General features: G+C 36.0%; 2 protein-coding genes across 2 annotated transcripts; both read left to right on the top strand.

Annotated features, from left to right (window-relative positions):
• The first annotated feature begins 1,627 nt into the window (after positions 1 to 1,627).
• LOC101894001 (uncharacterized) lies at positions 1,628 to 3,477 on the top strand. The gene has a single exon (XM_005189285.4). The coding sequence runs from the start codon at positions 1,722 to 1,724 to the stop codon at positions 3,405 to 3,407; it is 1,686 nt and encodes a 561-aa protein (XP_005189342.1). The 5' UTR covers positions 1,628 to 1,721; the 3' UTR covers positions 3,408 to 3,477.
• A 6,582-nt stretch (positions 3,478 to 10,059) lies between these two features.
• On the top strand, positions 10,060 to 12,177 carry LOC101894179 (probable asparagine synthetase [glutamine-hydrolyzing]). The gene has a single exon (XM_005189286.4). The coding sequence runs from the start codon at positions 10,227 to 10,229 to the stop codon at positions 11,898 to 11,900; it is 1,674 nt and encodes a 557-aa protein (XP_005189343.1). The 5' UTR covers positions 10,060 to 10,226; the 3' UTR covers positions 11,901 to 12,177.
• Positions 12,178 to 15,216: the final 3,039 nt, after the last annotated feature.

The following is a 15,216-nucleotide window of genomic DNA, read 5'->3' as shown; positions in this document are numbered from 1 at the left end:
ATCTGTTTAGCGGTTTTCGAGTCCATAAATTACAAACATACAGACAAACCAACATACGAACATTTTCCTCTTTTATAGATATATATTATAAAAAAGTTTTTTGAAAAATTTAGACCTTTTGGGGCGATACGAGAAACAATGGACCAATATTTTCCAAATTCGTTCTTGACCAAAGTTTAATATAAATTTTACCATGTGCCAAGCTTTTACTTTTAAATAGTTTAATCGTAATAATAAGGTAAATTTTGGCAGAGAGCTTGGGTTTTTTCGTTACATATAAGCTTTTAAATGCCCAATCGATCCCGAGAGTGAATAAATGTGACTCGGATTTAAACGTCAACATGCTAGATCGCAAATAATCATTGACACCATTTCGGTAGAAAAATTTAAGGTGCCGTTTACGGGACACAACAAAGAACTAAAATTATGACCTTGAGCAGTTTTTATCCGACTTCGGATCATTGTAATGACACCAGAATTTAGCTCTGTGGAAATTTGTACTATGGTCTCGCAATTTTTTGCACAATAAAATTAACAATATCAGATGAAATTTAATGGACAACTTATGGTCTGTTCCAGAACCTACATGAATCTACTAATTTTGCAATTTTTTTTTCGATATCATAAAGGAGAAATCTATTAACGTAGTAAAACTTTTATATTATTGCAGTTCTGGTACAGATCATATACAACTCGGGTGTGGTTTTCATGGATCCCAAGATGTAAATTTGTTCAAAATCACATTAAAATCGCTTTCCTTTATTGAATATCCTCAAACTTCAATACTCTGTAGATATTCATTTATCTATGTTGTGAAGGTTTGTAAGTTTAAGATAAGTTTCAGATTAGGTAAGGACAAATACATGGTAAAAAAATTAATAAGGTAAAGTCTTTTCAAATAATCATACCCATCTCTGCATTTTCTATAATTTACCTTGTCACATTTCACTACATAAAACAGGTTCCCATCTCTGATTTGTGTATGTATGTACAATGTATTTATAAATACAAATTTTGACAATCTGATGTTGTCAAATGAATCATTTTTGAGAAATTAGTAAACATATGATTGCATGACTTTATCTCCTTGATTCTACCATGGACAAATGGTGCACAATAACTAATTCGTCCTTGGTTGGAGAACATACATTTTTAGGCATATAATCATATCAAATTACCCTCAAATATTGGTGTAGGGTATAATTAATTCCAATATCAATAAATTGGTCGTCGTTTTCTACTTCTCCATTAAACTAATCAAATTCCAATATCCAGCTTTGCATCAGTCGCAAAATTATTAATCAGTCACGAAGAAAAATAAAATCATAAATAAGAAGCTTTGAATTTCACACTACATAAATTAGCTTAAATTAAAAGCAGTTAATTAATTTCGAAGCGGATGGGTCAGCTCGAAAGGCCGACTATGATATTCAACTGAAGCGCGATCATATTCCCACGAAAATAAAACATTCAAATGGGGTCCAATAGGGATGGTGCGCAACGAAAATGGCATACATTTAAAACATGCTGGCAAACAAGCGGAACGTGAATGAATATTGCCGAATTCGAATTATTAATAATGTTCTAATTAATTTTTTTTTCGCTCCCAATGGCCAAGTATAAAAAGTTTCGAAATGTGAGATGGAGCTCAGTCGATCTTCAGTTGGTTAAACTACGTCTCCGAAACAAGTACGAATCTAAGAATCAAGGCGCACGGAATTATGTGTGGAATTTTTGCTATTCTATCGAAGGATAGCCAAGGGATCCTTCCAAGGAACTACTGTGGCTGTTCGCAGACACTGCGGGAACTGGCCTATCGCCAGAGTGGCAAACAACGACATCGTGGTCCGGACGAGACGGGAGTAAGGGTAATTCCGGAGCACGGCGTTGCTTTGGTGCATGAACGTCTGGCAGTCATTGGTGTAAAAACTGGCAAACAACCCCTGTTGTCGGAAGATGGTGCTGTGGCATTGGTGGCTAATGCCGAAATTTACAACTATCTGGAATTAAGTGAACACATAGCGAAAAACCGACCCAACTACAAGCCCAAAAGCGATTGCAATGTCATCATCGAATTGTACGAGGAGTACGGGGAACACTTGTTGGACCGCATTGAGGGCATGTTCGCCTTTGTGCTGTACGATGAGAACCGAAAACGTGTGCTGATCGCCCGCGACCCCTTCGGTATTATGCCGCTATATATTGGACAGGATGTGGAGGGAAATTTGTGGATCTCCTCCGAGATGAAGAGCATGATTGAATATTGCAAAAATATCAAGAACTTTCCGCCCGGCCATTTTGCAATGGGCGACCCGAATAACCTCAATCCTCAGCCCTTCTTTGTAAGGCCGTGGCAAACTGAAATACCAAACCAACTGGCGGATATAGCTGAGTTACGGAAACGCTTAGAAGGCGCGGTTCGTAGTCATTTGCAGTGCGACGTATCATTTGGAGCTCTCCTTTCGGGCGGTGTTGACTCCAGTCTGATTGCCTCCATTGCTACGAAAATCATGCGAGAGCGGGACCCTAGTTATCGCCTTCCAACCTTTTCAGTCGGCATGGTGGGCTCTCCAGATTTCAAACACGCACGCATGGTTGCCGATTACATCGGCAGTGACCACACCGAAGTTATTTTTACGGTGGAAGAATGTCTTGATGGAGTCCGGGATCTGATCTATCACTTGGAATCGTACGACATTGCCACTGTTCGATGCAGTTTGCCGATGTTCTATTTGGCGCGTTACGTCAAAAGTACTGGCATTAAAATGATCCTGTCGGGCGAAGGAGCAGATGAAATTTTCGGAGGTTATTTGTATTTCTTCAAGGCACCAACGTACGGTGAATTTCACCGAGAAATGGTAACGCGCCTCGACCAGCTACATGTATCCGATATTCTGCGGGCCAACAAAGTGACCATGTCCAAGGGCTTAGAACTTAGAGTTCCATTTCTAGACACAAGCTTCGTCGATTACGTTATGTCAATTAGACCTGAGGACAAAATACCGGGTGCCTTGAACTGCTATTCAGGCATTCAAGACCACCGCATGGAGAAGTACATCTTAAGGAAAGCATTCGATAAGAATTACTTGCCACCGGAGGTGTTGTGGAGACAAAAGGAGCAATTTTCCGATGGCGTCGGCTATGATTTGATCGAAGCCTTACCCAAGTTTGCTGCAAAACGTGTCACCGACGCCGAATTTGCAAATGTCTCGCAGCGATTTCCCATTAATCCTCCAACAACGAAGGAGGCCTATTACTACAGGTGTATATTTGAAGATATGTTTCCCGGTGAGTCGCCAGCGTTAACCGTGGAGAAATGGGCGCCACGCCTGGACTGGGGTTGTCCCGAAGATCCGTCAGGAAGAGCTCAAGAGGCCCACGAAAATAGGCTAAAAGAATATCTTTAAAACACATATGTGTAATATAAATAATTTATAAAAATATATTATCCTCGCCTTGCATTGACCACAGACTAAAGGCAACTGTTTAACATATATATTGTTAAAGTCAAGGTCAACCACAGTTATCAAGAGGTAAACACATAAATAGTTAAGTTAATGATGCACCCAATTTGAACTATGACACCGTCAAATGCATTTATTCTTTTACCTAAAAGGATAAGCAATGACCTATGTCAGCAAAAATCTCTCCTGGGGTCAAAAGTTTTTTTTTTTTGTGTCGAATCCATCAAAAAAGAATAAAGCGTTGGAAAATATATGTAAATCAATCTATGGAAAATGGTTAAGAAAATGTATAGTTGTCCACCAATAAGGAACGACTAGGCCGATTTGACTCAAATTTTATTTCGGTTGTTTGCAATTCTGCCTTTTTACATGTTTTCAATCGTTTTGTAATCCAAACCAAACAAAACCACAAACATTTCAATACCAGAAGTACACAAACAATACGGTTGCCTAAATGTACTTCGGCTGTGAGTTGCCGAGCTGTATTGTTTTCGAACGAATCGCGGGAAAACTTTGTTGTTAGAGTTGTTGTTATACCCTCCACCATAGTATGGAGGGTATATAAGTTTGTTATTCCGTTTGTAACACCTCGAAATATACATTTTGGACCCCACAAAATGTATATATTCTTGATCAGCATAAAATTCTATGTCGATTAACCGGCTTCCGTCCGTCTGCAGAAATCACTCTAGCTTCCGAACGAAATAAAGTAGGTTGATAAAATTTTACTCAAATGTGTATGTCAAATGTCTGCAGGACTTTTGGTGTTGAATATGGGTCATGTAGGTCCACGTATTGGTATAGCTCCCATATAATGGTATTTTGGTGATCGGTATTCTCATGATTTTAGCTACATTATTTACCGATTTTTTTTTTCAAGTTTTGCATTTGAATATTGTAATGTCTTATGACAAAGGTTGCCTATGCAGATCCACGTCCTCGTATAGACCCTAATATAAAGGCTACATTCGGTATTTTTACGATTTAAGCAGAATTATTAACGGATTTTATTATAATTATTGTTATTATTATTATTATTATTATTATTATTATTATTATTATTATTATTATTATTATTATTATTATTATTATTATTATTATTATTATTATTATTATTATTATTATTATTATTATTATTATTATTATTATTATTATTATTATTATTATTATTATTATTATTATTATTATTATTATTATTATTATTATTATTATTATTATTATTATTATTATTATTATTATTATTATTATTATTATTATTATTATTATTATTATTATTATTATTATTATTATTATTATTATTATTATTATTATTATTATTATTATTATTATTATTGGTATTATTATTATTATTATTATTATTATTATTATTATTATTATTATTATTATTATTATTATTATTATTATTATTATTATTATTATTATTATTATTATTATTATTATTATTATTATTATTATTATTATTATTATTATTATTTTTATTATTATTATTATTATTATTATTTAATTTTTAAATTAGTTCCAAATGGTGGAGGATATTCAAAGTTCGGCCGGCCGAACTTACAGGTTTTTTACTTGTTTATCTTAATACCCACTCTAATTCATACAACATTTGACTACTAATACCTTAATTAGGCAGGGAAAGTTTGCTGGAGGGAAACATGAGTCCTCATTCAACCCCTTTCTTTCCCATAGAACTCACTTTACCTTTTCCCTAAATTTTCTCTGTCATGTATGCTATAAGCGAAGGAGTTTCATGTTTGACCGATTATGTCTTAAATATCAGCACCACTAAATCGTTTTTTGGTTTTCTAAAGGGCTTAAATTCATTATCGAAAACATTCGAAAATGTCAAATATAAACTTTGGCCCAAAGAATTTGCACTTGGAACTAAAGGAAGACATATATATTGGAGGCTTGCCAGATAGCGACGAAGAGACCGAATAAAAGTATATATGACAGCGAACCTAAACGAAGATCGAAAAACTACACAGTATCGTTATATAAACGCGTGAACCTAATGAAACGTATGTTTATTTTTTTAATCCCTATCAGCATATATGTTTACAAGTTTCTTTCCCCCATTCCAGATAATACAACCTAAGATATACAGTCTAATCTTTTCCGATTAACTGTCGTACCGATCGTACCCCAAATTCATCCAATCTAGCCAATTTCGATTCGTATTTTGAAGTTAAGGAATTGCAAGCAAGCTTTTCTACCAATCAAAATGAAATAGCACATTGAAGTTCTCAGAAATGTTTCGTTAGCGCAATCTCCAATATTGCACTGGCCCAACTACGCGTGGTAATCTGTCATTAATATTGAACAATATTTTTGGCGAATGTCAATGGAAATTTCCATTAAGGCCTCCAATCATGAGCAGGCTAACTTTTAAAGAGTTTTCTGACAACTCTATTTAGCGGATTGAAAGAGTTTCATTTTGAAAATGAAAACAATATTCTTCAATCCAAACATACATTCTCTATATATAATATTAAACTCAATTTATTTAAATTTTAACCAGAAGGATATAAAATGTACTTGAGCAATTAGCAATAACTTAAACTTTAACACGAGGTACATTGGTGCGGAATTTTGTGAAATTTGTGCCACAACAATCTAAATTTTGTACGAAACGATACTTTTTGTATTACTCCTTTAGTACACAAAGTGCTACAAATTTGTAATTTATTTGTAATTGAGCAATCGTAATCAGCCAGAACTGTTACTTGAAATGTAGAGTGAAGTTAAGAAGATGGTTTGGCAAATTTGGAATATATTTGCACATAAAGTACTTAATTCATATTAAAGTTGAACAAAAGGAAAAGTAATTTAAATTTGATACCAATCATGGTACAATGAAGAGAAGGTAGGCCAAAAAAATTGCAAGTTTAGAGGTCTACCTGTTTGGCTTGTTATGTCAGAATTAGTATAAAAACAATAAAAAAAATCAAACAACTTGTTGCATTTATTTTGAATAAATAATTGAAAACCGGAAAAACTGAATGAAAGGTCAACACTTCTTTTCAAAACCAGGTTCTATATATCTCTAAAGGATTATTTCGCTACATAAATTCTAGATTTTTGAAACATTTTGAAAACACCCGAATTTGAATATTTTCTGAACAATTTTTTTGTTATTGAAAAGAAAACATACATAAGCATTATTGAAAGAAAACATACATAAACAAATAAAAATGACATATTAAGCCAAGAAAATAAAAAATTAAAATCATATGGTATCATATGATACCTTGATATCATTGTACCATGGTACCAATGCACTGTGGTCGAGGTCGTATGGGAACAACGGCCAAAAATACTTTCAGTGCAGATATCAATATGAATCTTTGGTTATGGTACCTTGATGGGATAAATATAAAAAATGTGACAAAATGGATATGGTCGATGCATGTTTTGGCATGGTCCCCATATAACGTACCTCCCGAATAAGGGTTATTTGCCCAATTCTTGTCACATTTCTACACCAGATTGTAATGTTATTTGGCATTTTACGTTCTAAGGAGCTAAAAAATAATCTTACTGAAAATTATTTGGAACAGCCCGCCATCAGGTAGAGTCCCTTGTAAGGTACTTCCAAAAATAGAAGCATTTTTTACACAAATCAAGTCCAAATTTGATTATTTTTTGTAAACAAAATAAAATAACAATATAATGTAAAATTAAATCAAAGATAAATCTTGCACAAATAATTAGTTTGACTTAAGACCCTATTGAAATATAGGTATAACTCCCATATATATTCACCCAATTTGCCTTATATTGTGCACCAAACTTGTAATATCAGCCCAAATAGTATGGAATATACGTACGACCAGATGGGACCTGAAAATAAGTATGCCAAATTTGATCGAAATCGGTTCATATATATATATATATAGCTCCCATATATATTGTTCATCCGATTTGTTATTTTTGTCCTCCGCAGCCGTAATATGCACTCTGTGACAACGATATTTCGGGAAATATATCAAGTATAACTCAGAAATACACTTTCTAAATTTTATGGAGATCTGTTAATATTTGGACATGGCTCAAATATATATCTTCGTCCGATTTGCCTTTTATTGTGCACCAAACGTGTAACATTAGCCCAAATCAAATTTAGATATAGCTCTCATATATATCTATCCGATTTCAAGTTAATTGTGCACCAAATGGATAATACAAGCCCGAATTGAGAAGGCGCAGATGCCTCGACAAATTTAATAGAAATCGATTCAGAGGAGGATATTCCTCCCATATATTAGTTCCTTTGGACTTTTAATTATTACTATAATCATTGTTGGTATGATTCTCACAAATTCCCCATTAAAACCTGTATTTGTTATGTGACGCTCTACTAAACATGCAAAGTGGTGTAGGGTATCATGAAGCGGGCCCCTCGACTTTAAGACTTTCTGTACTGGTTATTGGTTCGAAACGTTCGCTGTCCCATTATAAAAGGGTCAGAGCTCAGAAGAAGACTGTTAATAAGATCTGTGTTTGTTGTCGAAACTTGGAAGATATTGCCATGGATATAAATTTATAACCTCTTTAGCAGTTTCCATTGGAAAGGCCTTGAATTTTTCGACATAAATATTATACCCAGAGGACAATGCTTGCAACATTATTGAACACCCCTCAATTACATCCTTATCAATCCCTAACAACAATAACATATTCTATTTCACTAGCACCATAGAACTGACAAAATTGCAGCGAAGTCACTTCAGTATATTGGGCATAACGTACACATCTGACAAAATCTGAAAGTTAAATTAGCACTTTTAGAATCTTAGGACCATTACTAATGGCGTGAAAAAAATCACATTGGAGGATTCAGGGGGGAAAACAATTAAAACTTTAACTGAAATCTAATTTTATTTTCAAAATTAATCTTAAAGGCAACTCAGAACGCACACATCTTCTATATTATACACATATACTAAACACACAAATTACTGCGCTAAAAATAAGTTAATACCTTGCTTTTCAATAATGATGCCAAGATTTGTAATTTTAAAATGTATTTAATTTTGTAATACAGTTCTATCTTTACTCCACTTTTTCTCGGATCCCACTGAAAAAAACAACTAACTATATTTTCTCCTTTTTGATGCTATTTTCGAAGTGTCTCGTTAGAATGAAGCCAAGATTATTATGTTTTCTAAAAAGCTTAACCCCTTAAGAGTTCATTTGTACACAATTGACAATAAATATCTGATTTTCATTTTTTGAATTTTGGCCAATGGCAGCGACCACTGTGCAATGGTATTGCGTAAACGGATAGGGTTGGACTTATGATTTCTGTGTTCAGGCAAGTAGATGCTTTCGGGTAGCATTTATATCCATTTGCATTTTTGTATCCTATAGGTATATTACTCTTGATCAGCATGAAATTCTTAGACGATGTCTGTCTCCCTGTTAAATTCGCGATAAAGTCAGGTTTAAGATACCACAAAGTATATATATTCTTCATCAGCATAATGCTTTATGTCGATTTAGCCATGTCCGTCCGTTTTTCTGTCAATGAGTAGGTTAATAAAAATTTGTTGAGATGCATTGAATTTTTGGTATTGAAAAGTTGCCATTTAGGTCCACATTTTGATAAAACCCCCTAATGCCTATAACGCCAGATTCAAGCAGTTTTGGCTGTTTTAATCATATTTTTGAACAGAACTTTCTGTCAGTTGTAGGAAACATATTTGCAAAGAACTGTATATCAACGTTTAGGTATAGATCCCATATAACTGGACTCACATATTTCACCGAAATTGTATCAAAATTTGGCATTTGGAGTTCGTAATATCATATTATCTCCACTGCCAGAAAATCTTCATACGGTATCTCCCAATATTCCGTATTTGGATGCGTAATAGGCACCAAACACCGAGCGTTCAATTGATAAAAGTGGTCCACGTTTTATTATTGCCCTATGTAACATTAGCACCTGAGACACAGAATTTTTAAAATTTTAGCGGCATTTATCAATATCTGGTACCTCCCCCACAAAGGGCCAACATTTTGAATAATTATTACTCTTATAAAACGTTAAATATGCATTTGCGTACATTTGTACATCAATCTTACCTCGGAGGGTATAATGATGGTAGAGCGGGTCAACTCCGTACATTTGTACATTTTACATGGACAAACATCGGAATAGATTCTTATGTTGGTCAAAAATATGTGTGGTATCTAAATTGCTTACTTCGGGTAGCTAAAACGAAATCAATGTGAATGGTGCTGCTTAAGCGGATTCTACTGTACTTTCCCACAGAAATTCTCATAACAACAAAACAACCAGAGCCAACAATAGTTTTCCGTGTCTGGCCGATAAAAATGGTATTCGAAAGATACAAGTGAGGTATAAACATTAATGTATGTATGGACGTGTGTATGTGTATGTGTGAACAACTGGTATGAGAGAGAAGTGTTTTGTTCCGACCAATTGTCTGATGAAATACCGTCAAGAAAGATATCATTCTCAGACTCTACCCGCTCATTCGAGAAGTGAACGCAACCTCTCCGTTACTACTCTCGCAAGTGGAAAGAGACAATCAAAACAGATAAACACACAAGCAAAGCGTTGTTTGGCATGGATCTTCTTTAAAAAGACGCCGCTAGCATTGACACAACTTTAGTTAGCATCGAACTTGACACTCAGTCGGCGTGTGTTCCGTATTTATTTGTGGACTTTGTATTGAAGTGGGAAGAAGATTCAAATCGTTTTCGATTCAAAATAAAAACTTACGAACAATGTGCGGAATATTTGCTATTTTCTCCAAGGATGGAGAGTGTATCCAGCCAAAAACATATTACGGACGAGTCCACACATTGCGCGAAATTGGATATAGACAGAGTGGCAAACAGAGACATCGAGGCCCGGACTACACTGGGGTATGTTATCTGCCGGACCATGGTGTTCTTATGATACACGAACGCTTGGCAATTCTTGAAGTCGAAACTGGACACCAGCCCCTGTATTCGGAAAACGAAAATGTGATTTTGGTGGCAAACGGCGAGATATACAATTATCTAGAACTGTCCGCTGAAATTGCCAAGAGACGTGGTCACTACAAGCCAAAAAGTGATTGCAGTGTCATCATCGAGATGTACGAGGAATACGGCGAACTGTTGTTGGATCATATAACCGGCATGTTTGCTTTCGTCTTGTACGATAAGCGAGAAAAAACCATTCTTATTGCCCGAGATCCGTTTGGAATAATCCCATTGTATGTCGGCGAAGATGTTGATGGCAATATTTGGGTGGCGTCCGAATTGAAATGCCTTGTGGATGTATGTCCTAAGGTGGAAACTTTCCCACCAGGCGAACTGCGGTACGGCAAAGCGGACAATCTGATTAAGAGCACCTATTTCCGACCGACTTGGATGTACGAAACGCCATCGATGAGCGCAGACTTGTGTCAACTAAGGGCAGCTCTTGAGAGTGCGGTTCGATCGCATTTGCAGTGCGATGTTAATTTTGGTGCCCTACTTTCCGGTGGCGTAGATAGCAGCTTAATTGCTTCCATTGCAACAAAACTCCAGAGAGAGCGTGATCCCAGCTATCGCCTCAAAACCTTTTCGGTTGGTCTAAAGGGGGCTCCAGATTTCGAAGCAGCTCGCATGGTAGCCGAGTACATAGGCAGCGATCACAGAGAGGTCATCTTTGAAATAGAAGATGCACTGGACGGCATTCGTGACGTGATCTACCACCTGGAGACCTATGACGTGACGACGGTGCGCTGCAGTTTACCCATGATTCTGCTGACGCGTTACATCAAAAGTACCGGCATAAAAATGATACTCTCCGGAGAGGGGGCCGACGAAATATTCGGTGGCTATCTGTATTTCTTTAATGCTCCCAACTGCACTGACTTCCACGAGGAGTTGGTAAAGCGGGTCTCTCAACTCCACCTCTCCGACTGTCTGCGATCCAATAAGGTGTCAATGGCCAAGGGCATCGAGTTGCGTGTGCCATTCCTGGATACGGCTTTTGTAAATTATGTTATGTCGGTGAGACCTGAAGACAAAATACCCGGTGACCTCAATTGTTTCGAAGGCCAGCAGAAGTATCGAATCGAGAAGCACATTTTGCGGGCAGCATTTGCCGACAATTATCTGCCGGATCAGGTGCTGTGGCGTCAGAAAGAACAATTTTCCGACGGAGTGGGTTACAATTGGATAGACAACATTCGTCGCGTGGCAACAGATCATGTCTCCGATGCTGAGTTTGCCAAAGCCTCAGAAAAGTACCCCGTCAACACCCCTACTACCAAGGAGGCCTACTATTATCGCAGCATATTCGAAGAAATGTTTCCAGGCGAAAGTGCCGCCAAAACCGTCACTCGGTGGGTACCACGTCGTGACTGGGGGTGTCCCGAAGATCCCTCTGGCAGAGCACAAAGTGTTCATCAAATTCATAAATAGAGAAAGCCATTTATCGATAGCTAAGTCTAACCTAAAGACTGAAAGTAGTAGATCGAGTTATTTAAGCTGCGTTCTGCTTACTGTCTGTATTCATATACTATGTACAAAAATACATACATACATATTTTGAAATTGAGATGTTTATGCAAAGAATGCCTGACTTGTATTACCGTTACATAAGCTCAAAACAAATTGTCAATTGTTAATGGCAACTCTTGAAATGTGTCTTAAATATGCCAACTGTAGTTTTAATAAAATAATTCAATTCAATTCCAAACGCCGTCTTTCATTACATCCAATGCAAGCCGAGGTAGGTACAATCTTTTGGCTTGGCTTTTCACTGTCAGCACTTTTGAAGAAAATTGAAAATGCTTTGTTGTCGTCACAAAAGCAGTTAATTAAGCAGTCTCGTGTAATGTCTTCCCATTTACACACATACACATGTGTGAATGTTTATTTATTAAATGACTATATTAATTGCTGCAATGCGAAAAATTGAGAGAGAGAGAGAGAGATCCGGTGCAACTAAATTGTTAAGCATGAAAAAACAGTTTCCATGGAAGGTATTATCGACCCACAGTGGTACACAATCAATTATTTTTATGTAAATCAAAGTTAAGTTTGTAACTATGAATTACCCTCAAAAAATGCAACAAAGTCAAATGCCATAATTTTTAATTTTTTTTTAAATTTTATTGAATGAAAGCAAAAAATGACGGAAATAGCATCACATTTTAGAATAAGTTTAGATTTGTACGTCACACGCTGCCCAAATGTTGCTCTGCGGTATTTTGGTCCATTCCCGGCGAAGCGCTTGCTTGAGGTGATCGACTCTTTGGTATTTTTTAGAGCCAACCTTTCTTTTCAAAATACTCCAGACACAATAGTCCAAAGGATTGGTATCCGGAGATTTTGGTGGGCAATGTGCGCTGGAAATGAATTTTGTAAAATGTTGGCGAGCTCAAGGCTTTAATACACCCTCCAGAATATTTTCGCTATAATAAGGTGTGTCTGGTTACCCTAAAATTTGTAACAATTGTTACAAATTGTTACTGGAAGTCGTCTGTTAACCCAAAAGTTCTGCAAGAGAGCGGTCGGAGAGAGAAATTTTGACAGTTCTTTCAGTGAGAGTTTGCAAATTCTTGCTGGACAAATTTCTTCTTGCAATCACTTGCAACTCTTCTTCTTCACATTCATCGGCATTCAATCAGATGTTTTCTATTGTTTGTTTATTTCTTTTTGTGCTTTCAATTTTTTATATAATTGTTTTTTGAGATAAACTTTACAAAATGTGAAAAACGTAAATATTAATATGTAATAAGAAAATAAGAAAATAAAAGTCTATTTCGAAGGTTTTTAGACAAACGCCATTAGTAACAAATTAAAAGGGCTCCGGGGAACACATAAAATCTATCATTCTTTTATTGCTCATATTTTTGTTTAATTGCTAATTTCCTTTTTATTTAAAAAAAAACTTGTAAAATTGGTGGTGCTTCCTTTCTTTTTATTCTTATAATAGGGGACAAATTGGTTTGTTTTGACAAATCAGCTGATTAGTTGCAAGCTTTTGCAGGAATACCGTCTGTTTACTTTTCGCATTTTCCTTGCAAAAGAGAATAAAACTACCTTACTCTCTTAGAAAGATTTTGCTGGACAATTCCTGCAGGAAAAGTAACCAGACACACCTATATTCAGTATTTATTCTGATGTCAAGGTCGATTAATACGAGCGGAGAGCGACCATTGGCAGTTATGGCGGCCCACACTATCACCATGGCCGGCGATTGAGTTCTGGTGGCCAAGCGAAGGTGCACATTTTCAGCTGACCTCTTTGGCAAGGAAACACGATAATTTCGTTTGTTTACAAACTGCTGGACAACGAATGTTTTCTCATCGGATAAAACCAAATTCGAAGCAACTCTTCAGATCTTTTGAGTTTATTTTTTTCTATTGCGGTGTAAGTTCTTGCACTTTTTGGAAATTCAATGGTTTTACCCCGAGCTCATTTTTCAACATTTGAAGAATGGAATATTGCGATATGTTCAACTCATGTGCCACTGCGACGCGGGGTTCGATCAAGTCGCTTCGCTTCTTTACTTTTCGAACCATTTCTGCTGATGTTGCTGTCTCTTCCGTCCACTTCCTTGACGTCGAGCTACGCTACGAGTATCACAGCAACGAGCGATGGTACGAGACACCAAAGATTTATTCGCATTTAAATGCTTTTAGATATAGTTCGGAATTTTGTTGATTTCAGCTACACTTTTCACCGGAATTATTTCAATTTAGGAATTTGATATTCACAATGGGTACTAATTCCTATAACAGAAAATTGTCTGTGTGGATCCAAGTCTTTGCATAGTCCTCATATTCGTAATAGGCACCGCCAACGATAGCAGATAATAGATAATATTGGTCCAGGTTTTCTTATAGTCCTGATTTTCGGAATTATTAAAATTTAAGTAGAACTTTTCAATGGATTTTTTTATATTTTCCAAGTTCCTTCCTAAGTTAGTTTGTAAGAATTTAATGAGACCCGTCCAAATTGACTTAAATTTTGAACAATTTAATGCAAATTACATTTCTTCAATATTGAGCGAACTATAAAAATAGAAACTGATGTTCAAATTATTGCTTCAAAAAAGAGTCTATTTTTGAGTTTCTTTGATTGGTCATTTATTGCCTGCAACAAAAATGTTGTTAATGTAAAATTGTTAGTTGTTGTAAATTATTCATATTCCTTATAGGCCTACCCAATACCCGACCCACAGTGTCAAAATACTCACGCTCCCGTTTTACCCTAACACGCAAGGTCTTTATCTTTAAGACAACCACAAAAGCAAAAAAATGTGTATTATTCTGAGTACGTACTCAGGTTAAGTTTGTAAATGGTTCATGTCGGTTCACGTTTTCGTATAGCCCCCATATGACGGTACCTCCCAATATTCGGTATTTTAATGATTCTAGGGAGATTATCGACCGGAATTATTACCAATTTCGTAGTTAATGTTCGTAGTGGGTACTACAGCCAATAAAAAAATTTACTTATGCAGGTCCACGTTTTCGTATAGCGATTTTAGCGACATTGTTTCAAATTTCGTATTTGAAGATCTGAATGGGTTAACAAACTATGACGGGAATGGTCTACAAAGGCCTACGTCTAGCACACATACAACGGTACCTGCCTTTATTTTGTTTTGGAATAGTTTCTATTTCGTATTTGAAATTCGGAAACGGTGCTAAAGCTTATGACGTCGTGTAGCTTCTTCGTATAGCTCCATATAATGATTTTTATTAAAGCGGTATATTTCGACGGT

This window comes from Musca domestica, unplaced genomic scaffold, assembly GCF_030504385.1.
Source record: "Musca domestica strain aabys unplaced genomic scaffold, Musca_domestica.polishedcontigs.V.1.1 9, whole genome shotgun sequence".
Lineage (NCBI taxonomy): Eukaryota > Metazoa > Arthropoda > Insecta > Diptera > Muscidae > Musca > Musca domestica.
This window is presented reverse-complemented; position numbering and strand designations above follow the sequence as displayed.